This window comes from Populus nigra, chromosome 3, assembly GCF_951802175.1.
Source record: "Populus nigra chromosome 3, ddPopNigr1.1, whole genome shotgun sequence".
NCBI classification, from domain to species: domain Eukaryota; kingdom Viridiplantae; phylum Streptophyta; class Magnoliopsida; order Malpighiales; family Salicaceae; genus Populus; species Populus nigra.
The window spans coordinates 13396582-13422235 of NC_084854.1; the positions used below are offsets into that span (position 1 = coordinate 13396582).

Genomic DNA, 25654 nt, shown 5'->3' on the forward strand with positions numbered 1-25654 from the left:
TAAAAAATCAAAACACCCATGGATGCCAGGTTACTTTTTTTTAGGACAATTAAGTTATTTTATTATGTTTAAAAAAATAAAAGGACAAAAAACCTTCTAGATGTCAATTCAATTTTTTTTTATTCTTAAGGATAATTCAATTATTTTATTATATAAAAAAAATTAAAAAAACCCATCTATCTCAATAGTAATGACTAAAGAATCACATGAAAGATCATTTTACACTATTATTAAGTTCATTGGTTGTTTTTGTGAGAAGGGAAAAATAATAATTTGACTGTTCCAATTAATTTTAATTTTAATTGCTTGTTAAAGGTGAAACGCCACGTGAGTAGCATGAAATAGCATACCTGTGGTTTGAAGACAAAACGACAGCGTAGAGCGTGAGGATGTTAAAATGGAAGGCAGGCTCGAATGAATGAATAAGAAATGCAAATGAAGAAGGAAAGTAGAAGGATGTGAAGGAGAAGACGATGATGATGAAGAAGCTGGCGAGAAATTGGAGAAAATCTTGTGAGGTTGATAAATTTACTCTTCCAATTCGAGATGAGGACGATTCTCGTCCCATGGACACCCGAGGTCTGTCTGTTTGTTTTAAATTTTGCAACAAAACAGGGATTATTGATTAATTGCCTTTTTTTTCGTTAAAACAAAAACAGAGCAAGAGGAGTTGATTCTATCACTGGAAAGAGAAGAAGCAGAGCAGTCTGTTTTGTGGAGGGTTGGCTATTCCTTTAATTTTGCACAGAAATTACCTTCTTTTTTCTTTACTGATAAATACATTAATTAAATTGGTATTTTCTTGTAGAGAGTAGTTGGTGGAATTGTGTTCTGCCACGCTGCGTTTCTCTTATACTCCATTTACCAGCAAGCACTATTCCCATGGGAACTGGTACGTGTATGTATGTATCTATGTATGTATGCATGTGAGGAATTATTCAGTGTACCGGAATTGCTCTCTCACTTAAAGGTGAATAATTTTCATGGTGGGACTCATTTTTATGTGAGAGAGGGCGGAGTACAACTCCTGACATACCTCATAACTTCTCGTGTGTAGTCTACATGAGCAGTAAAGAACCCTCGATTATCAAATCCTATTGATTGTTGTTGTTGCTGTTGTTATTTTGTTTTTGTAACAATTTTGAGTAAATCTTAACTTTCTGATGATGGTCTTTTGATCAATAAATAGAGATATCATGCTTACTTCATGGAAGATATGGATTCGTCAATGGTGATATTTGCAGGTTCATTTTTTCATTTTAACTTATTTTTGCTGCTCATCGGCTGATAAAATAGTCTAATTGATTCTTGTCTATGTTTATTCAACTATGATTCCTATTGCTGATCTCTTTCCTTGCACATATAATGTACTCTCTTGGAAGGGAATTTGATGAGAATGATGCTCTAGTTTTTTTATTCAGATTAACCTCTTCTTTTCTTTTCTTTTTTTCCAAGAAGGTTTCTCTTTTGGTAATTGCTATTCTGAATCCCTTTCTAGCTCGTGAAAATATCCTTTGATCTAAAACCTACATGATGACAGTCACTTCTTAATTCACACATCGTATTTCAGATATGTAGTTAGAAAACCATGTCCTTGTGTTGTTCCAGTAGTTGTTTGGTCAAACATGCAGTTTCTGTGCACCTGGATGTGTTTCCTTAGGCAAACCAACAGAAATTATGACAAGAATAAATCAAACTTCTTATGATTGGTTGTTGGAGAAGCTTGATCAGTGTTACAGCATAAGAAGTTGAATAAGTCATCATTGATTATGCTGTCTTAAAAAGCCTAATTATTTTTAAAATTGATGGCTAATTTCCCTCCACGTGTTTCCGATGTATTTATGCTCTTTTGTACTTTTCCATAATATGAGTAACATGTCTTATACCTGGTGTGAATTCTTAAAAATTTATATAATCTGCCATTTAAAGTGCCAAAATCTGCTACCTGAGATATATTATTTTGCTAATTTGAATCCTTAAACAGATTGGATAGCTATTTCAGCATGTGCATTGGCCATCATAGGGCTTCTTCATAATTCCAAGTATCATAGGCAATGGATTTGGTATTCATGCTCTGTTGGGCTTCTACTGGCAGTTTTCTGGCTATATTACATGCTAAGGTATGTGGGGCTCTACAAATATGTATTTGGTGTGTTACTGTCTCCACATTTTATGTCAAGGATTAACAATATTGTGAAGCAACTTTTCTGTGACCTTTTTTCAATTCTTTTTGGTATAACATTTTAGTATAAGGAAAAGAATTACACCCATCCATCTACATAGACAGTATTATTGATTACAAGCTGAAGCCAAAGGAAAATGACAAGTAGTGGAAAGAAACAGAATGGGATTACACTAAGAAAAACCTATCAACTCACACTTGGCACTACCACATGTATATCTTCTACATGAGTCCACTTCATTATAGCAGCAGCTGTGAGGGCTGTGCCAGTTGTCTAAGTCATGCTTACCCCAAGTCTCAATCCTTGAATTCGACTAATAGTTTCGATAAACTCAAGAAAATGGTAACATGCTAATCTCCCATCACTTTAGAACACACAACAGGATAGTAAGAACAACCAACTGCACAAAACACCTGTACATCTACCAAACTAAGGGATTGCTAATGATCGTGAAGAGGAGATGAACATGCTTGGAGACTTAACTTGAGATATTCTTAGCACAATTATTTTTACTATGTTACTTCTTTAATTGTTAAGACTTTCTAAGTTCTGATGAGTTCCGAATAAGTCTAACTCGCAATCTAATAAAAACATACATTACTTTTGATTTGACCGTTAGATTAAGTTGAAATTTTACCTAATAATTCAGAAGGCCTAATTATATACTACTTAATGGGAGGCGAAAATAATGATCGTGAAGAGGAGATGAACATGCTTGGAGACTTAACTTGAGATAGGCATAACCCCAAACCTATTCTTGATGATCAACCTAGACAACCTCTTATCTATGAAAAGAGTGTTGGTGAAGACAACTTAATAGGGGTCATAAGACTTGGCAGATTATGACAGGCCACAATAATTCAAGAGACAACAAGCTAACGAGTTTCAGATAAGAGTGTAAATCCTTACATTCAATGGAGGTCTGGATAGAGAAGAATTCTTTGATTACATCGTTGAATGTGATAGGGTTAGGGAATACGTGATTATCATAGAAGAGAAGATGGTGAAACTATTTGCATATAATCTAAAAAGCAGAGCTTTTTCCTTGTGGAAGTTTCAGACAAATATACAATTAAGAGGGGGGAGACAGCCTATTACATTTTATATATACACAAGGCATATGCTATATGATAGATTCCTTTGTCCTAGTTATGAACAATATTTATTTCAGCGATATCAAGATTGTTTGCAAGAAAAAAAGATTTGTACATAGTATAATGCTAAGTTTTAAAAGTTGGCAGAACGTAACCACCTTCAAAAGATAGGGTCAGTAGGTTGCAAGATTCCTGAGGGGATGAGACTAGCAATCCGAGACAAGACTAGAGTACAAATGTTGTTTACACTGTAGAGACAAGGAATATAGCATTGAATTGAAAAGGCAAGTTATGTAGAAGCCTTCAACAATTTTAAAAGGAGTTGACAAACTAGAATCAACAATTCCAGAGGTTGAGGTGTACTCGGAGGAATGACATGAAGTCTTTAAACATGCTAAAATACCAAAACATGAAGTAGAGTTGAGATCTAAAGTTAGTGAACGTGTTGAGATTAAACCAACTCATGAAAAGCTAGAAAGTTATTCGAATTGCTTAAGAGGCTGTAAGAGATATCAAAGAGGACTTAAAAGTGTGTGCGTCATTCAAGCCAAACATATCCATGTTGGATCAATCTTCTAATTTACCAATTTAGCTGGTGGTGAAGACTTTCCTATTAGGGATGACTAGACATGTAAATTGAAGTTGCCTTAATCTCAAAAGATGATTTCATATGACCTTGACTTTTTGTTTTTTAAGAAGTTTTGTCTAGATTCTAAAATTCTGCATTAAAAGATCTTTGCTGAAATAAGATTTAAGATATTTGGAGCAAGCTATCTCATGTATAAATCGGTAATAATACTATATTCGAAGTATCTATTCATTTGAGATGGAAGAGTTCAATTTCTAACAATTAACTTAAGAGTTAATTTTTTGCAAGTGGAGGGGATTGACATAGGGATATTGCCTTCATTATTCTTAGCACAATTAAATTTATTATGTTACTTCCTTAATTGTGAAGATTTTCTTGGTTTTGAGTAGTTTTGAATGAGTCTAACGCGTAGTCTAATGAAAACGAGCATAACGTTTAATTTGATCGTTGGATCGAGCTAAACTTTTGCCAGATCATTCCAAAATTCCAATTATTTATGAGCCTTATAAGCTATTTATTCAGAAGAAGAGAATTAATGAAATAAAGACATTTTAGAAACTATCAAAGTTTTGGAAGTTTTTTCTATAGTTAAGGTTATAACCTTATGACTTGAGAAACCTAGTTTTTTTTCTCTACAGTTTAGGGTTGTGAAACTTGAGGGATTGAGAAACCTATCCACACTATACATTGTGTCGACAACCATGCAACCAAGTCAGATGCTTTCCTAATGCCCTGTTTTGCTTAACCATCTGCAATAGAATATGTAGCTCAAGGAGTATGCCTAAAGGCCACCCAACTAAAGAACTTAGAAAGCACATGTGTTTAGCAACCATTCTCATCCTCCAAGGAACTTCTGCTGTCGCCACAACCCAAGCTGAAGTATTATTGGAGTCTGATTCAACACATGCTGAATCATTAACACCCCTTTGGAGACTAGGATCTCCAAAGCCTTAGCAATGGCATTAATCTTAGCCATATTTGACACCTCGAGACCAATATGATAGGAGAAAATACATAGAAAGTCTCTATTTGAGTTTCTCAAAACTCCACCAATACTTGCCTCCCCTGGCTTTCCTAGAGAGGAACCATCAACATTCCATTTGATCCTCGGATCTGAGGGAGGTACCCACTGTATGGCAGCAAGTGGTCTAGTCAAGGACCACTTTTTTTTATCCCATCAGAGCTTCTGAGTAGATCGTTGGCATTGTAGGAAAGCCTTGATATAAAGCTTTACTCCAGGTTGCAAGTCTAATAAATAATAGAAACCACATGGTCTCCCATTGCACTTCACAATTGTCAAAAACTATATTTTGTTTGAGCCACACACACACCATAGTACAGCATATGTCACCATACACCAAAATCTCTTTTGCATATTCCCACAAACCAAGTATTCCCATTCTTCAAAGAGGCACGATATGGAAGAGTGACATACCCATTGTATTCCCCATCATTGGACTAGTCTTATCCAAAAGCGCTGAACTTGGTAGCAGGTCAAGAGTAGATGAATGACAGTTTCCAAGGCCAGCTGATGAAAAGGATGTGTTTTGAGACTAATCAATGATTCCACATTGACTTAGAAAATCTTTTGCAAGACTAACAAAAGGAATACTCCAGTCTTTGAGGGTGCCAAGCCCTTCCAGACTTGTGGAGTTGCTGTCAGCATGTTTGAGATACTAGCTTTTTTGTGACTTGGTGGCGGGGAAATGAAGGGAACTATCTTTTTGCTGATGAAATGCCTTCTTGTCTATTGTTTCCATCTCTGGCCTTTTATTTGGTTTGTTTGGAATTTCTTTATTTATCAGAGACTGGACAATAATAAAAACTGAAATGGATGCCAACGCCAGCTATTAGGTTTGCTTATGGATTGCAGTTCTTTTTTGAGGGTGAAATATGCATTCCTAGTAATATGTTCTTATGTGCTATATGTCTAGAATTTGTTTCTTAAATGATGATGATGATACTTATTTGTGCCATAGAATGCCAAGATTCCGGTGGGATATCATCTGGCTGCCCTTTGGGCCTCTCAGGTGTGTAGTAACTGTTCTTTGTTTATTTTATCTGTAACATGTCATTAGTAGTTCACTTAGAAATCCACTCATTTTGAAATTGCAGTGGAGCTGGCATTTGTCTGTATGTTGACCATCTACTGACCGAGTCATCTGAAGAAGTGAAAAAACTGAGAAGCTACATGGACGCTTGCAAAGCCAACTAAACTTTCTCTGTAAACCTACCTTTTCATGTTCTCTGCGTTACAGGAACGAAACTAATAGTGTGGCTTTCAGGCATAAGCAGGTTGATTAATGGAAACTAGGATTGCTAATTTGGAACAGAAGCAATGTCATTCTATCTATTCTTGTACCTCGGGAAAAAATTTCCGGTAAATCTCTGCCTTTTGTTTTCTAGTACAAGTGAATCACTGCAAGATTTTTCAAGTGAAGTACAAAGTTGGCATATATAATCTGACCAAATACCAATGCTGACATTTTTATACCATTTAGCAAATGATCGAGCAACTCTTGACCTCATGTGAGTGAGTGGTTTATAATCTCAATAGCTATTTGTGCTTGGATTCTCTGCATTTTATCATGAACGGATTGTCCAAGTGTAGCAGTCCACTGTCACATCCAGCAGTGGATCAGGATTCATGATCATATTTTTATGAAGTAGCTGTGGGATATAAGATCACCTGGGTGCAACCCACAGCGAGAAAGAAAACTTGCTAAGACTCTAATCCCTCAGGATATATAGAATATAGAGACACGGAGATGAGGCGGGATAAGAGAAGTCTACCCTTTATCGTGTAATTCAGGGCTGATGAATCTCCCACTGCTTAAGAACGGAACATCTGATGCGTTGTTGAAGTAGTTAGTGCTCTGATGACTTGCCATATGCCTTGCAGCCACACGGGAGCAGGGACAGTGCACATCCATAAGGATAAAAATAATTCCAGGACTTGAAATACGTATTGGTAGTAGATTGCGCTAGGATTATCGGGGCAAATTCTACAATACGTTCCCCCTGTTGGATGGCAAACTCATCTTCTTTTTCATTTATCCTTTTTTTAGTACTCAAAATTTATTATCTTAGTTGCTTGTGGCCATATTCGATACGGTTCACTAAATTCTGCCAAATTACTCTGCAAGAGCCCACTTTCACCAGAAAGCAGACTTTTGAATAAAAGGTGAAGTGACCAGAACCGAATGACGAGCAACTGTCTAGCAATCCAAATGAGTAAATAACAGCGATACGAATTATCTTGAATAAAAGCAATCTGTCTGAAAACACTCAGCACTCGGCGAAACTCCCATTAAACCTTTGCCTACAAATGGTGTTTCTCGAGGCACTAGTACAGGAATCAATCATCCTCTTCAATAACCTTCAAAATAATGCACATCCAATGAAGTAGCAAACAAATTTTCTCAAAGCAAAGGCTCCCATACCATGATTGAACAACAAATGAAAAAAAAAATACAAGGAGAACTAGGAATGTTAGTGAGACAAAAAAAAAAAAGGTGGGGGGGGGGGGTGATTTTAAAAGGTGCTTTCTGAACATGTTGAGTGTCCATTTAAGAAACTATTGCACAAGCCTGAAATAGTAAATCCATGGAGATGCCACAAAATAAACTATCCCGTAACAATTTACTCAAAGGGGAGGGAGGTTGCTGGTTATTGAAAATACCATCCAATCAATCAATAGTGGAAGATTGGAAGAAAATACATGTATTTTTACTTTCTAACACACTTGACTAAAAGTTTTGGCAAAATAGCATAAGCCAAAAAAGTATTTGAGAATTAACATAGTTTTAACAAATATTGGAAATAGTGACTTTAACAAAGACGCTATTGGAAACACCGACTTTGATTAAAAAAAAAGGTCAAACCACAAACACTGACTTTGAAGCATATTTGGAATGGATGAAGAAAATAGAGTTTATCTTTAATTGTCACCATTACTTTGAGTAAAAGAAGGTAAAACTTGTTGTCATTGAGTTAACTGACTAACTATTATTTGGTGGGATCAAATTATTTTAGGTAGAAAAAGGAATGGAGAGAGATCCATAGAGACTTAGGATAAGATGAAATCAAACATGAGAAAGAGGTTTGTTCCTAAAAATTATTATAGAGAATTATTTCAGGGTTTGCAGAGTTTGGCTTAAAGGTTTAAGAGTGTAGAGGATTACCATGATGAGATGAAGATTGTCATGATTAGAATTAATATTATGAAGGGTAGAAAGGCTACATTGACAAGGTTTTTGAATGGTATGAATAGAAAGATAGGTAATATGGTTGAATTAAAACATTATACTGAGTTAGAATATATGGTTCACATGGCTATTAAGGTAGAGAGACAATTGAAAAGAAAAGACAATGCATGTCAAGGAGGTAATTTGGTTTTTATCCCCAACTTGGAGGCTGATTTATAAGTGAGAGGGGGCTACTCCATCAAAGTTGAATATAGTTGTAATACCCATATCGGCGGGTGAGGGTTTGATAGCTGACCTTATTAGCAGTGCTGGTTGCTAACATGTTGTACGTATTTTGGGGTGTCAGGCTCAGAAGTGGAATCGCGTCACCAAGAACAAAACCGTGAGGGCGGTAAGGCCCAGAGCGAACAATATACAACATGTTGGGCCGGGTTGTTACAATAGTGGGGAACAAAGCCAAACTATCTAAAGCTAAAAAAATAGATTCAACAACTATTATCCAAGGTAAAACCAAAATTCAACTAATCGTAACCAAGACATTAAGTGTTTTAGGTGTTTGGGTAATGGACATATAGCTTTAAAATGTCAAAAAGAAAATGGTTATTGTTATAAGAGAACATGTAGAGATTAAATCTAAAAGTGACACATCAGAGGAGGGTGAGATGCCACCACTTGAGGATTGTAGTGTGATGTTAAGTATCTAGTTGATTAAGAGGCTTTGGTGACTAGGAGATCACTTAAAGTTTAGATAAGGAGGATGATGTGGAGCATCAAAAGAAGAACATCTTATATACTACATGTCATATAAGTAACTAAATATGTAGTATAATTATTGATAATAGAAGTTGTGCTAATGTTGTTAGTATTACACTTATTAAAAAATTAAGTCTAAATACTATTAAGCATGTAAGATATTATAGACTTCGATGGTTGAATGAATGTGTTGAAGTAAGAGTTACTAAAGAAGTTTTGATTTCTTTTTTGGTGGGAAGTTAGTATAAGAATGATGTTTTATGTGATGTGATTCCTATGCATGCTATTCATTTATTGTTGAGGGGGTCTTTGGTAATTTGATAGAAACGTCAAGCATAATGAGTTTAAGAACAAATATTCTCTTAAAAAGAATGGAAGACTTTCACACATGTATCATTATCACCTAGATATGTTTATAAAGATCAATTAAAGCTGAAAAAGAAAGGTGAAGCTAAAAGCTTAGAACAATCATGTGAAGATGTAAAGAAAATGAAAAATAATGGGAGCATAGAGAGAAAAGATTCAAGCACTGTGGAGAAAAATTGGGTTTCAGCTAAGAGAGAAAAAAACAAAAGGATGAGAGAAGAAATAAAGAGTGAGAAAATAAAAGAGTGGAAAAAATAAAGAAACATATTAGTTTTTATGCAAAAAGAAATTAGATTAAGAATGCTTATTTTTTTTGTCATACATATGATTTTACTTATGTATAATAAGACATATTTTAACACTAATGAACTTGATCCTTATATTTCTAGTGTTTGTTTTTTTTTATTGCAAGATTATAAATATATTTTTCCTGATGAGATTCCTAGTCAATTCACCTATTAGAGGAACTGAATATCAAATTGATCTTGTACCTGAAGCAATAATACCTAACCGGCCAATCTATAGAAGTAATCTCGATGAGACAAAGAAACTTCAAAGGAAAGTAGAGGAGCTAATGTTAAAAGGGTATATAAGAGTTTGAGAAAATGTGTATTTCTAATGTTGTTGGTACCAAAAAATGATGAGACTTGGAGAATGTGTGTTGATTGTCATATAATCAATATGTGTTTTCTAGACTTGATGATATGTTAGATAAATTATATGGATCCTATGTATTTTCTAAAATTAATTTATAAAATAGATATCATCAAATTAGAATGAAAGATGGAGATGAATGGAAAACTGCCTTTAAAACTAGATATAATTTATATAAGTAGTTAGTTATGTCTTTTAGACTTATTAATGTACCTATTACTTTCATGATATTAATGAACCATATTTTATGCAATTTTATTGGTAGATTTGTTGTGGTTTATTTTGATTTATAACAAAAGTTTAGATGAGCATGTTGAATATTTAAATAATGTGATAAAATGTTTTAAGAGAAGAATGTTCATATCCTAATCTGAAATGGTGTAATTTTTGTATGGAGAAAATTATCTTTGTTGGTCATGTTGTTAGTGCAAAGGTATTGAAATGGATGAGTAAAATATAAGGGCTATCCAAAAATAACTTACACCTAAGTCAATTACAGAGGTAAGAAGTTTTCATAGTTTAATTAGTTTTTATAGGAGATTTGTTAAATATTTCAGCACTCTTAACCACACTTTTAATTGAAATTGTTAAAAATTCAGTAGGATTTAAATGGGGCAAAGAACAAGTGCATGCATTTAACTTGTTAAAGAAAATTTTGATTTTGGCTCTATTGATATAATTACCTAATTTTACAAAAACTTTTGATATTGAATGTGATGCCTCATGGATAAGTATTAAAGCTGTTTTAATATAGAAAAAATAGCTCATGATTTATTTTAGCAAAAAGTTCAATGATGTAGCACTAAATTATCATACTTATGATAAAGAGTTTTACACTTTGATGAATTGAAGACTTTGAAATATTACTTGTGGCTTAAAAAATTCATAATCCATTCATATCACAAATCATCTAAAGGACTAAAAGAAACTAAACTGTCAATATGTCAAGCTAGTTGAGTTCATAAAAACATTCCCATATGTTATAAAATATAAGTAAGGTATGGAAATTATAGTGGTTGATGTACTATGCAAATGTATGTACCTCTTTCAATTTTAAATGCTAAATTATTAGGACTTGAATATATGAAAGATTTATATAATAATGATGATGATTTCGCACAAATTTATAAAACATGTGAGAATTTAACATTTAATAAATTTTATATGTTTGATAGTTATTTATTTTTTTAAAAAAAATTATGTATGCTTAATTGTTCTATGCATGAATTGCTTGTTCGTGAAACTCATGGGTGTGGTTTAATAGGATACTTTGAGATTACTAGGATTACTAAAACTTTAGATGTTTTGCATGATCATTTTTATTGGTCTAAGATAAAAAAAAAAAAAAATTGTAACAAATTTATAACATGCCAACAAGCTAAATTTAATTAAAGTTTTACCTTGTAGTTTACTCCTTTGTTGAATTGTTTATTTTCTTAACAAGTTTTTTTAAACTAACTAATTTTAGCATTAAAGGCTGCAATTAAAACAAATAATTTAACTAGCTCTTTTTTAGTATATTTTGTAATGTTCTTAGCGTGGAACAACAATATATGCACTCATCCAAAATTAGCACTAAAAGAATGCTCTCCAGGAAAAGGCAAACCTCTCCTACACAAAACTTGAAACCAACCAAATACTAGCAGCTTTAACAGTAGAGCAAATACTTCTGGATAACGTCATGCTCACCTGTTTCAAACCCAATTAGTTATAAATGGAAATTCCACGCGGCATATCTTGTCCTCAGGCAATGCGTATAAAAATTCCAGTGACGAAGATCTCAAAGCAAGAAGGTTTAATTCACAAGTCGCATAGGCAAAAGATTCAGCTAGCCATTTCAAGTGGTGGTCTCAAAATATTTGGAAGTTCGACAGATCACCGTTGACATAGTTCAGATTTTGCTTCAGCATTTTATCGTTCAACAAGAAGAAAGAACACAATTCAAATACCTCAATAGGTCAAAGATGTAAAATGACTACCTTTGATCAATGATAAGACACCTGGTTTATAATCATGCTAATTGCTATGTTTGTATCATGAAAAATATCCAAGAACTCTATTCAAAGTGCAGAGAGAGGGATTCAGAAACTCAATTGGTAGAATGCTATTGATTGAACCAAAAATAAAATAGAAAAGGCCGCTTTGTACCACAAATTAACCTTCCATCCAACATGCAGGACCCAAAGCTAAACATAAACTAGCAGATTAACTCAAACCGCCTTCGGACATCAATTGAAATTCAATTACAATAAAAATCAGTAGCAAAGTACAAATTTCCTAGTTCTTAAAACATGTGAAGGATAAATGTACAAAATAAAGTCCAACGATTCATGTAAAAAACATTATGAAACAAATACCACAATTGAGCAAAACTTTCTCCCAATATAAGATACTTTACTGAACTTCTTGCCAAAAAAACATGCATGTGATATAATTATGTGAAGTTTCTATCAAACCTAAACGATGAACCTAACGCAAAAGGTGCCATTGAAAATAAACCATGCATCTCTAGTCAAAGAAAACACCTTCGCTCAAAGCAATGATATGCAGCAAAGTCTCTCACTACTGAAAACTCACAACTGGAGAAGCACACATCCATATCAATGTAAAAACATTAATAAATTCATCTTCATCAAGTGCATGGGAAAATATCTCAAATCATGGGAAACATCAAAGGATATCATAGATCATATAAGATAAATCATATACATGCAGTCTAGGTATAGATGGAATAAATATGGCTCGATGCATGTACATTGCAGAAAGCATTCAAAGATAGAGTTAAACACTTTTTCTAAGGAAAATCAATAGCACATACACAAGGCAGAAAAAATGAAAATCAAATACGTGACCTAAAGGCTTGAAAGGTTATAGACAAGATCCAGATTGAGAAAATTTAATCTGACAACACACAAGTATTATTCTTCATTTCTTCTGCAAATTCCAAACTCTCCGCATATTTCTTCAAATTTAGGTTGACCAGGTACTGAAAACAAAGAATTCTGCAAAAGAAAAGGAATAAAACCTCTAAACCAAGAGTTCCCACACATTACTACATTTTAATCAATTGTAAATGGCCAAAGGAAACAATATTTTATGAAAAAAGACAACCAATGAATAAAAAATTTCTTTTTTTTGCACATGCAAAGCCAGGTAGCAGCAACAAATCAATGAATTCTGTAGTAGAGGTTTTTAAGGTGACTTTATTGACAGCGAGGAGAGAAAATGAACAATCACAACAAATCAATCCTAAAGTAATAAGGCGGACTGTACTCAAGAAAACAAGGAAAAAAGCACATGTAATGGTAAAAAAAGTTTGTTGCCTCAATGGAGTAAGTCAATTCAGCCAGGCCCGATAAGGCTGCTTCAAGTAATGAAGTCCAGCATCAATACACAAACAACACCTATTCAATTAGGATTACATTCCCCATTATAAACTGCTATGTCCCAAAGATGAAACATATCGAAAATAAATATAAAAGAAGTGTTGCTTGCGAATTTGCATGCTTATGAGGCCATAATCTACCAAATATTACATCGTCAGAAGCAATCCTTGAGTAGCAAAAAGTATTTAAGACCAAAACTACAGGTAGATGAAATTAAACCTTAAAAGTTTCCATCAAGCCGCCAATTCCCCATCTTGAAACTGCTGCAACATTTCACAATGAGGAGTCTCCCTTACAAAACCCCACTGCTTCCTCTGTAACTCAAACCTACAATTCTGCACAAGGACAGAGACGTAGTCCTTCTCCACCTTGGCTTCCAGCGCCTCCCTCTCATGGGTACCCGGTAGATAATCCTTCTCAAACTTGGTGCTCTTCACATAAAAATTAACCCCTCTCTGCGTAGTAAACCTGTACTCATAAGGATAGGACCTGGAAAGTGCATAAATAGGCTCAGATGACGGTAGAAAGTTGAAAAGGAAAATAAGAAGAACCGGGAGCAATTGAATCAATGCACGGAAGTTAAACCCAGATCCATTATGATCCGTTCTAGGGCCACCCATTCCTGCTCCAAAATTAAAACTCCGAAACTGGGTGGTGGCAGGCCTCATTCCACCTCCAAAGAAGAATTGCCTGAATATCTCGTCAGGATCCAAATCATCGTTATAATTATAATATCCATGACGATGATGACTGGAAGAGCGTCTCTCGTAGAGAGGCTCTTCAGTTCCGGTGACATCATACTTGCTCCTGCTCTCTTCATTGCTAAGGCACTGGAACGCTTTCGAAACAGCTTTAAATGCATCCTCAGCTCCAGGAGACTTGTTCTTATCAGGATGGACTTTCAGTGATAGTTTTCGATATGCTTTTCGAACATCTTCTACAGAGCAAGACTTTTCCAATCCCAAAATCTCATAGTAATTCTTCTTCTTCCTGATTTCTCTCACAATCGAAATTTGCTCCTCTGTATATGATGATGATGATGATGACCCCCTTTGGCGAACTTTGGATTCGTTTGAGGCCGTGGCTGTTGTGGACCCATTATTAATGTTTGCAGCCGCCGTTTTATTTGGCTCATCCTTTTCCGCCGCAGATAAGAGATCGTCGACGGCGAGAGTAGGATCCAGGCGGCGAGCTTTGGTGATGAATTTTAAAGCACGGCTTCGATCACCGGATTCGAGGGCTTCTTTGCCGATTTCCAAGCATTTCAACGCATCGTCTTTGTTGCTATCCATTTTCTGATGGTTCTTAGTAAGAATAACTAATCCCCTAATACAAATCAGAAGACGAAAATTCAACTTGCAAGCGGATCTGAGGTCGATAAATTAGGGTTTCAAATTTGGGAATTTGTGAGAGAACAAAACACGGTGAGAGAAACAAAAAACTGTCGAATTCTCTTCCTTTATTTATATAAACATCATATATGTTAATTACTTAATTAGAGAAAAATAAAAGTACCGATTTAATATTATGATGTCAAAGTATTTATTATATATTATTTTAACTTTTTAATTAAGGATTTTTATTTAATAAAAAAATATTAACTTTCAATTATAATTGCTCCTTAAAAAAATTACAATCTAAAAAACTTGAATTGATTTTTACATTAAGGGGAAATTACACAAATCCTCTCATGCTATTTTATTTTTAAAAAAAATACACTGGTTAATATAAAACTTAAGTATTAATAAAAATAAAAAAACAAAAATATATTTTTATATAATATAACCTTAACAATTTAAATGAGTTTATTCAAAATGAGGGGTAATACTATAATGGATAATTATTTTAAAAAAACATATTTTAGATTCAAATCATAACAATAAAAGATATATTTTTATTTGTGAGTGATGTATTAAAAATGTTATTTTTTCATCTCAAAACCATATATGTTTATATTGATAAATTTTAGTTTTATTCAAAAAGAATCATTAATCAGGAAAAATTATAAAGTTAATCTTAGAGAAGAATTAGTGAGATCATGATGTAAATGCAAAATATTCATTATTATTTATGCCACTAAATTATTTGGTTTTGTTTTGGACTTATTTTAAGTAAGATTTTTCTTTTTAAAGTTTGTTGGTAGTGGTGAAGATAATTTTAAAGGTCAAGAAGATTGGAAGTAAGACGTCATCTTTTTACGGTTTATTAAAAGTAAAAAAAAAAGATATTTTGAATTTTAATAAGAGGTATTGCCTCCTAATATTCACTTGGCATGTCTTAAAACTAATTTTTAATGACTTTTCCATGTTGCATTCAAATAAACATCCAAATTAATAATAAGACAAAAAAAAATGCATTTTATTCAAAAATGCAACTTAATCCTAAAACATATGAAGAACAAAATCAAGGTTTTAATGATCTTATTCACAAAGTTTAATAACAAAAATAGATTGACAACGCAATACTTATTCTATTTTTATATTAACTCCTTCAGTTAAACATTTGTGATTTGGTGGATTAATAAGATTTGTCAAAACTAGAATAATGTGTTTCGTATTTAGAAGATGTTAGTAAATAATATTAAGAGGGAAATGTATATCGATCTTAGGTAATGGTATTCAAGAATTTATCGATGCCACACCACTCGATGACCAAACATGATACGAAAGGAAAACATTGAGGGGGTTAAGATTCTCAATTTGAGGGTTATTTTATGATATATCTTTCAGCATGAAACCAAGCTTTACTAATAAGTTTTTTACCCTTCTAAATTTCAAACTTTGCTCAATCCTTTTTGTTACAATCACCACATTAATAAAATAAAATGAGGAGTTACCAATTACGTATTCGAAGTATGGATATTTAAAGGTGCTAATGAAAATAGAGATATTTTTTTTCTCTAATTGATGAGGGTTAATTCACAAAGCCATTTCACGCTACCTTGAAGCATGTTCTTTGATTAACTCATTGTTTTCTTTTCTCGTACTTTAAAGGTTGAACCTATTTAAAGTCACTTCCATGTTAAACTTATACTAGAGCATGAATGATTCAACTAGATTTGTCCATTGCATGATCTTATTTCCATCTAAACCAATATACCAATAGAGGACATCATCACTTAAACTTTCATAGAAAAAATAAATGAAAAGTTTATCATCTTTAATCATTTCTACAATCTTGCTACAATAAATACTCAAACGAGTTATAGGACACTTAACACTTGTATTCTTGACGAATTGAGACACCTTGAACTTTCATAGCAAGACTACATCTGGCGTCAAGCATATTTTATATGCCTTTACAAATTCATATACATCCATGCCTTTTATTTCTCATAGACGTTCTTTAATTGCTCTTAGACATTCTTCAATTATCAAGAATTTTTCAGCCTCCATCTTTTTTTAGATTTTTTTATTTTAAAGAAGGTTCCAATAAGGGGTTAGTCTCATTTGTTAAGAAGACGGTGGTATTAAAAGAGGATGGAAAGCTCTTAGGAGTTACACATCAATTGTCACTCTCAGGAACCTTTGTTTAAGTGGTCCAAGGTGGAATACAAATTTTTACTGAGTAGCTCGTATTAGATGTGAATGAAAGGCAAGTGGTATATCTAGAGTTCCAGGAACTATGGAGACGTGCTGTGAGGGTCTACTATTAAAATATTATCATTGTTAAAAGGCTTTTCGCTAGATGGTCTAGTTTGATAATTGTATTTAAGAAAACCAGTGAATCTAGCCATCTCATTTCTCATCAATTCCATCTTTTTCTTAGTAATTTGCTAAAAAAAATGGTCATTTCTTCATCTTCCATGACTTTAAAAAGATCGGGCCTTTGAAATGTTATTTATGTTTATTCTCTCTTTTTCTACCTATAAAAACTAAATAAAAAAAACTTGTATGAACATGAATATTCATCAAAATAAAATAAAAATGACCAGTTGAACATGAAGTAGCCATTGCGATAATACATGAAAACTTTCTAAAAGAAGGTTATAGTCATTATATGTAAAGGTAGGTTAATTAACTAAATTGGTCTCAAAATGACCTCTCATTACTTGATTAACAACCTCTTCTAACCTATGAATAATGTGTATGCAAAATAAGGTGTGTGTTATGAGTACATGGCTATAATCATATCCAATCCAAACATATAAAATACTAAAAATAATGAAAAAATTATAATGCATAAAACCAAACACATTAAAACAATCATATAAAAAGTGTAAAATCAAACAATATTACATATTGATAAGTTTAGGTAATTAAACAGGATAAAGACATTTAACACGTGCATCCAAGCAAAAAAATACATATAATTATAAAAATCAAGAAAACAAAGTTTAGACCTAAAAATAAATATCATTTTATCGCAAGGGAAATTTTAGTAAACTAAATGTAAAAAGAAAAAAAAAATTGTGGTGACTAGAAACCCTAATTGGTTTTCAAATGTTTTAGATAAAAGGCTGATTATGCTATAAAAAATATTAAAATCATCCTAAAATATCCAACTTAAGGTAAGCTACTTCATGTTTGTTTTAAATGATAAAAATATACCTATTGTGCTTACATGCTAAATTTTTTTCTAAACTAATACATATGATTTTTTTATCGAAGGTAATATGGCCTAATCATATTTTAAGACAATGATTTGGGATATAAACCAAGTAATATGGCCTAATCATCATTTTTAAAGTATAGATGTTAGACCTAAAAGGATGGTAGATGATAAATCAAGCTTTGGCCTATCTCTTTTAATTGTGTTTTAAAATGGGTTTAAAGGCCCCCAATCGTACATGTCATCCATAAACAGATAGACAGGTGGAAGTAGCAAATAGGATTTTAACTACACTTTTGTGTACTATTATTAAAAAAAATCTTAAGAATTATGAAGATTATTTATCATTTATTAAGTTTGCTTATAATTAAAGTGTACATTCAACTTCTGATTATTTATAATTTGATATTATTGTTTATGGTTTTAATATGTTTACTCTATTATATTTGATTTTTTTACCTATTGATAAAAGAGTTAGTTTAAATAATAGTAGAAAAATGGTGAAGACACTCCATGAGAGTGTTCGATAGCATTAGCAATAATTATATATTTTTTTACATTAAAAAATTGATCAAACCTGTATGATAGTGCATACTAATTATCCAGTAAGATCTAAAAGTTAACATCTATGCACTTTTTTAAAGTGTTTTATGAGTAATTCTATTTGATATAAAAGAGTTTATGCTAGAAATTAATATATGTATTGAGATAGAATAATAATAATAATAATAATAATAATAATAAATAAATAAATAAATAAATAATTTTTATAAAATTAAAAAAATTAAATATTGTTGAAATTAAAATAAAACATAACTATCTAGAATGAATTATTAAAAAAAATATATGATTGGAAGAAGAAAAAAGAGTTAAAGCTTATCCAAAATCATGAAATTTATATATATACATATATAATATATAAATGAATAGATTAAGGATGATTGATCCATTTACTATATTATGCATATTCTCTCATATGTTCCTTTAAGAAATTTTCAATTTTATATGCTCTTTTATCATATTTGGAGAAAAATCCTCCGTGGACTATCAATAAAAAAACAATTAAGGAATAAGAAAAAAACAAATTAAAAAAACAACAAAATTCCTAAAACCAATAAAGTATAAAAAATTATAGAAATATAAAAACTTGATACATCCCAAAAATATTGAAATATCCTCTCTCTCTCTCTCTCTCTCTCTCTCTCTCTCTCTATATATATATATATATATATATATATATATATATATAAAAGAAACCAATGAAAAACTAAAAAACTTCTTGTCTTAAAAAACATATATTTCACATATATAATATTTCTATTATGAGGTTTAATGGCCATGACTTTTCACGTTTTGTTATTTAGATTTTACATATTAGTTTCAGTTTTCTTTTCTCTTTAGGGCTTTTAATGTTTTAATGTTTTTATGAAGTTCTCATTTTAAAATATATATATATATATATATATATATATATTTTAATTTTTAGATTGCTGAAAATTTATTTTTCAATTTTTTGTTTTTGTTTTCAGAGAAAACTACCTAAATTTATCCTTGTGTTTATAACAATTATTCATTTTTACCCTTGTATTTTTAATTTGATCAATTAACCCTCATGTTCTTTAAATATTTTCTATTGACTCAATCCCTAATTTTTATAAGTCTCCATGTTACTACTATGCATGTTAATTATGTGACACTTAAATACTTTTTATTATGAAATGACATTTTATATTCATTTCGGTCTACATTACTAGAAAAATTTGTCATAGAAAAATAAATTTACTAAGATAATTTATTTGATAATATATTAGCTATAGGAATAATGAATCCATAGCATAATCGAGACTTGATATAAATCAATTATCAGGTTAATTCAACAAATTAAAAATTAAAAGGGCTAATTAAATAAATTCATAGAACATAAAAATCAATTGACCAAATTAAAAATACAAGGAAAAAAAATAAAAAATGAGCGCACACACAATGGTAAATATAAGAGTTTTTTCCATTTAAAATTAATTTTTTTATGATATTTAAAGGAATTTTCATTTAAAAATTAGCAAAAAAACATATAAGCTAAATATGAATATACATGAAAGTGTATAGGATTTTTTTAAAAAATAAACATGGAAAAGAGCACATATACTATATGTGTTGATGGAAGGATAATAAAGAGTACATATCCATGATACTCTAATTTTTAAGAAAATTAGAGTTAAAAAAAGAAAAATAAATTTTTTTTATTCAAATACAATATTTCTCCATTTAAACTAGTAAACTAGTTTTCTAGTTTTTTAGATTTGTATTGAGTTTGGAAAATTCATTTTAGAGATTCTCAACAATTTTCCAATATAAAATTTCTATTGTTTTTCTGATAAAGGAAAAACATAAACAATATAATTTTTTTATATACAAGCATTTCTTAGTAATATAAAAAATAAAAAATATTTTTTTTTATATTTTCATATTTAGTTAGTATCATAATTTTTTTTATTATAAATATAATATAAATATTTTTTTATTTAACAATAAATATTTTTCATGATAATTCTATAATTAAATTATCAAAAATAATAAATATTATAAATTATGGTTTTGAATTTTTATGAGTCGTGATGTAGTTCTTATTTTATGGAAAAAATATTTTTATTTTTAAAAAATAAACACATTTTCTAATTTTCCCTTGAATTTGAATAAGAAAAAAAATGGTAAAGTAAAATAAAATTGAAAAAGAAAATGAATAACTATTTTTTTAATTACTAAACAATTTTTAAAAAATAAAGTAATAATCTGATTTTCTGAAAAACTAGAGTTACAAAATCGAAAATTAAAACTCCATCTTCAAATACAATATTTCTCCACTGAGTTTTCTAAGAATATTTTAGAGATTTATCACAATTTTTCTATATATTTTCACTATTTTTATAATAAAAACTTGAATAATACAATGTTTTTTCTTTTATAAAAAAGCATTTTTTAGCACGAATATAAAATAAAAGATAAAAATTATTATTATTTATTATTTTTTATATTTATTTAGTTTCATAAATTTAAATTTTATTATTATGAAGATTTGTTTTGTTAACAATATAAAGTTTTCATAATAATTTTTAATTTGAAAAAAATAAAATTAATATTGTACAATTAGATTATCAAGAATATTAAATGTTAAAATGACTATTATAAATTAAAGTTTTGATTTTTTTACAAAAAAATATTTTAAATTTATATGTATTTCTTATTTTTTTTAAATTCGTTTTATTTTTTAAAAAATAATACATTTTTAATTGTTTATTGAAAAAACTAAAAAAATAATAATTTTGTATTACTAAACACATGTAGTAACCATGTGAAGCCGTCGTCAATAATTTTGCCTTGTCTCTCTTACAAAAGAAAAGGAAAAGAAACGTTTCTGACAAAGCGTTGGCTTTTCTGACTAGTCACCTTGTCCAGAACATATAAAAACCACAAGAAGGCGACACGCCACTCTAGGTAACAGAAACGTTTCGATTCTTCTTCCTAACCTTCTTTCTCTCTTCCTTTAACAGAAAGAAAGATGCTTGTTTGCTGTTAGATGTAAACTTGAAAGCTCTCTCTCTCTCTCTCTCTCTCTCTCTCTATAGTCTCTGAATATATATAAGAAAACGGCAAAGAAGAGAGAGGAAAGAGAGATGGGTATGCTGTTAGATGAGATAATAGAGGCCATGCCTGTGTTTACTAAAGAGTTAGTTGCTGGGGGTGTTGCTGGTGGCTTTGCAAAGACTGTTGTAGCTCCCCTTGAACGTGTCAAGATTTTGTTTCAGGTATTATTGGTTTCTTTCTTCTATGGTGTAGTTCTCAAGATTTTGTTTGGCTAAAAGATGATTTTTCTGTTTTCTTGGTTATACATGATTGACCGAGAATCTATTTCCTTCTTTCTTGATGGGGTTTTCGCTTTTTTTTCATTGATATATTGGAATTCTTGGACTTGTTTTGACTACTGTTGAACTTGGATTATGATTTATCAGCTCATAAATTAACAAATACAGTAGATGACTTCTTGCTTGGAATTTGTAGTAACTTAGTGAGTATGGGCCTTTCTTGATTCAAGCCTCTTCCTTTTTCTTTTTTAATTAAAAAAAAAACACTCCTGCCGGTGGTTCCTGAGAGCGATTCATCTTCTTCCACCAGTCTTCCTTTCGTCAGTAGTTTGCTTCATTTTACATATACGACATGTAGAAGCATTTATTAGCCAACTTCGTTGGGGAAAAGTTAATGAAATCAAGTGGGCAGGTGTTTTCAATTCCAATACTCCCTGTTCTCTTCCTATTTATCCAGAAGGACTATTCTGTTGGTTTTTTAAAAAATACCTTGCTAAAGTTCGACATCATTAATCATCAACCTTAAATTATTTTTATATTTTGAAAAAAGAAAAGAAAAAAAGAGCATTATATCTGATTGTATCCCTGGCCAGAGGCATTCCTTAAGTTGGATTGGTGGTGTCCCTATGCAGAGTCATTAGCAATATCGGTCGATATTTTCTTCTCTGTAATACACAGTGGTGTGATGCGATACATGTACTTGTATTCATTAAATGGGAATGGGAATGGTAATGGTAATGGATTTAAAATGTAATACTCTGTTTCAGATGTTGTTATTTCTTTCTTGTTTTTTCACTTCTTTGTTGGTATAACTTGTCCTGAGCAGAATTTCATAATAATTCTTTCTGGCAGCACTTTTGCATAAATAAGAATGTGCATTTAGAAGACTAGTCAGGTTAGTATATTTGTTCAAGAAATTTCCCCAGACGCCACCAATCTTATAATGGTTTATCAGAAAGTCCGACTGTTTTCTGAGCTTTCGTGAAGCTTATGCCTGTCTGGGGTAACATAGGGGCTAGGGCTGCAAATCTAAACCTTTTCTTCCATCTTATTAGGTCATGTTCTTATAGTTCATACCCTTCCTGTGATTATAGTTCTATATACTTCTAGACTCCATGTGGGCTCTAAATGCAAGTAATTAATTATGTTGTGTAATATAATCTGTAAATTTTAACCTTATTTGGATGAAAAGGAGTCGATTTGTGTTGTACTTTCCAGACCAGAAGAGATGAATTCAAGTCTGTTGGGCTGTTTGGATCCTTTAAAAAGATTTCACATACAGAGGGGATTATGGGTTTGTACAGGTGGATCCCCCAGCTATTCATTTTCTGTCATGTGAAGGTTCCCATTTTCTCTTGTTTTTTTAACCATATATTTTGGGTTATTGGCAGAGGAAACGGTGCTAGTGTTGCACGAATTGTACCTTATGCTGCCCTGCATTACATGACTTATGAGCAATATCGTAGATGGATAATCCTCAGTTTTCCTGATATTGGGAGGGGTCCTGTACTTGATCTCGTGGCAGGATCATTCGCTGGAGGAACAGCTGTGCTTCTTACATATCCTCTTGATTTGGTTAGAACAAAATTGGCATACCAGGTAAATATTTAACCTTTTTTTTTTATAACAAAAAGTAACTCTTTCTTACACACACACACATTTATTTAGCTCACCTAACTGACTAGGGGGGCCTGGAGATGTGCCAAACTCTTTATGCAGCAATGCTGAGGCAGGACAGCATCACTGCATTACTGTCCACTGGGTTTGGCTGCTCCTGGTGATCTTGAGCATCTAGTTAGAATGTGTTAATCCTCCCTTCCTCTGAAGCTCAAGATTTATATAAAGTTGAGGATTTAGTTGATTTTCACATTCCCAATTTGATTTTGATAGTGCAGATTATCAGTTCATCAAAAGCGAATATTAATGGGGTAATTGGTATGGAACTAGTTTATAAAGGAATCCGTGATTGTTTCTCAAAGACTCTTAAGGAATCTGGGCTAAGAGGTCTCTATCGTGGTGTGGGTATGTAGCACTTAGCTTGTGTAAACTTCTCTTCTAATTTTGTGTTCCCATTCTTGGGAGGCTTTTCCAATTAATAAGTGAACATCATTGTCAGCTCCATCTCTTTATGGAATCTTCCCTTACGCTGGTTTGAAGTTTTACTTCTATGAGGAGATGAAACGACATGTCCCTGAGGAGCACAAGAAAGATATTGTGGTGAAAATGGTATGCGGCTCTGTTGCTGGTTTATTGGGCCAGACCTTCACATACCCTCTTGATGTTGTTAGAAGGCAAATGCAGGTAATTTTGTTTCTAGCGTCAGATGAGGCTTGGTTGCGAGAATAGATAGTGATTAGTGAAAATCATCTTAATAGGTTCAAAGGCTATCGGTGTCGAATAACGCAGAGTTAAAAGGAACAATGGAAACCCTTATTATGATAATGCAGAAGCAGGGGTGGAAGCAATTATTTTCAGGGCTTAGCATCAACTACTTGAAGGTGGATAAACCCTGCCCCTTGTTATTCTTGTTGCTATAATTCCTGTGCGATTGCTTTTTTCCAACTGCTTTTTTTTATAAGCCTTTCAGGTTGTCCCTTCCGTGGCGATTGGTTTTACAGTTTATGATATGATGAAAGCGAGCCTTAGAGTCCCATCACGAGATGTGATAGAAGCAGTGACTGACAAAAGAAATAGTCAACCGTCCCTTCATTCTTGATATAAATTCTTAACTCCTTGCACAAATAATCAAATATTTTACATTCAATTATTCCGTGCTATAAAATGCCACCCGTAGGTTTCATCCCCTCTTAAACAAAGGTTGCAAAAGACATTCAAAGATTTGAGAATGTGTATCCACAGAACTGAAGACAGGATCCGCATTCATCATTGTATGTAAAAGAATGTGTAACATTGATTTGATACAGAATTTATCATCAGCTAAATTATATTTGTAATATGATATGTCTACGAGGAACTGCTTACGGCATTTCAAGGGCTGCAAATGAAATTATGCCAATAGATTGGTGGCTTCATCATCGAAATCTTAAACACAGTTGTAACCAATAATCTTACTATCCCTAACAATAAGCTCCATCCTAACAGTTGGCCTTGACGGGTTGCTAATCAAAAGTCAAAACATAAGCAATTAACCAAACGTTCGCTGTTGTACAACAAGGTCTCCTCTTCATCAATGTCATGAATCACATATCTAGTATTTGGAACATAACTAGCTTCCTCGTTTGCCCATTCAAACCTTTCAACATCTCATAACCCTCTCCCTCGTAAGGTTTTGGGCACTGATATTCAGCGACCCTACTCTTCTCCGCCAGCATATCACTAGCATTGTACTTCTTTCTTGGGGAAAATGGGACTTTATTATCGTTGCCTTCAGAAGGATCAGGAGTAACTAACAACTCCTCTACTCGATTCTCCAGTTCATGATCCCCGTGAATTCGTGCAAAATGCCTATTTACCCTCAACCGTGGGCTCAAATGGCATCCTCTCAACAAACTCCTCACATTCATATGAAAAACCAGCTTTCCCAAGAACATCAACAACCCCAAGATGGTGTTCGATCCCAGGAGCAACACCGTATTCAATCCTCATTGACCGAAAGTGTAGCAAACCTTCTTACACAGCTCCAGCGCAAGCACATGTCATGAAGACAGCCAACGAAAGTCTCCGACTTGGGCTGCAACCGTAACCTTTTTTCATTTCCTCAACAAACAATAGACCATCAACTCCCTGCCCATTTGCGGCATATGCATTTATCAAGGAGTACTAAGACCTCATGTTTCTTTCACGCATTCTATCAAACATACGGCGTCCATCTCCGCATTCGCATGCATTTCAACCAGTTGATTATTTAATTGAACATCAAAAGCGAAAGGCGACCGTTTCAACAATTCAAGTGCCTCTATACCCGGTTCGAGCGACTTCAGATTCGCCGAGGAATCCAAAAGAGCAACAAAACGCCCATAATCAGCAGATACATTTTGATCACCACCCAT

At 32.3% G+C, this 25654-nt stretch overlaps 4 protein-coding genes across 5 annotated transcripts; 2 read left to right on the plus strand and 2 right to left on the minus strand.

The window, feature by feature from the left end:
- Positions 1 to 406: 406 nt before the first annotated feature.
- LOC133688021 (uncharacterized) lies at positions 407 to 6327 on the plus strand. The gene is made up of 7 exons (XM_062107391.1): positions 407 to 579; positions 660 to 721; positions 809 to 892; positions 1190 to 1244; positions 1985 to 2120; positions 5846 to 5896; positions 5982 to 6327. Exons 1-7 carry the CDS (start codon positions 474 to 476, stop codon positions 6079 to 6081), a joined length of 594 nt encoding a protein of 197 aa, XP_061963375.1. The 5' UTR covers positions 407 to 473; the 3' UTR covers positions 6082 to 6327.
- A 6212-nt stretch (positions 6328 to 12539) lies between these two features.
- LOC133689916 (chaperone protein dnaJ 49) lies at positions 12540 to 14686 on the minus strand. Its single transcript, XM_062110021.1, has 2 exons — positions 13453 to 14686; positions 12540 to 12849 (listed from the first exon to the last, which is right to left on the minus strand). Exon 1 carries the CDS (start codon positions 14523 to 14525, stop codon positions 13467 to 13469), a length of 1059 nt encoding a protein of 352 aa, XP_061966005.1. The 5' UTR covers positions 14526 to 14686; the 3' UTR covers positions 12540 to 12849; positions 13453 to 13466.
- A 6558-nt stretch (positions 14687 to 21244) lies between these two features.
- Positions 21245 to 24679, plus strand: LOC133688269 (mitochondrial carrier protein CoAc2). Of its 2 annotated transcripts, none has more exons than XM_062107696.1 (7): positions 21245 to 21587; positions 22863 to 22948; positions 23036 to 23243; positions 23540 to 23666; positions 23761 to 23945; positions 24020 to 24142; positions 24224 to 24679. In XM_062107696.1, exons 1-7 carry the CDS (start codon positions 21456 to 21458, stop codon positions 24272 to 24274), a joined length of 912 nt encoding a protein of 303 aa, XP_061963680.1. In that variant the 5' UTR covers positions 21245 to 21455; the 3' UTR covers positions 24275 to 24679. The 2 variants fall into 2 exon arrangements, with proteins under 2 accessions (XP_061963680.1, XP_061963679.1); XM_062107695.1 differs by having other exon boundaries at positions 21250 to 21587; positions 24232 to 24679.
- A 165-nt stretch (positions 24680 to 24844) lies between these two features.
- Positions 24845 to 25654, minus strand: LOC133689418 (pentatricopeptide repeat-containing protein At2g15690, mitochondrial-like). Its single transcript, XM_062109280.1, has 3 exons — positions 25466 to 25654; positions 25279 to 25388; positions 24845 to 25154 (listed from the first exon to the last, which is right to left on the minus strand). The coding sequence occupies exons 1-3, from the start codon at positions 25652 to 25654 to the stop codon at positions 24845 to 24847; spliced, it is 609 nt and encodes a 202-aa protein (XP_061965264.1).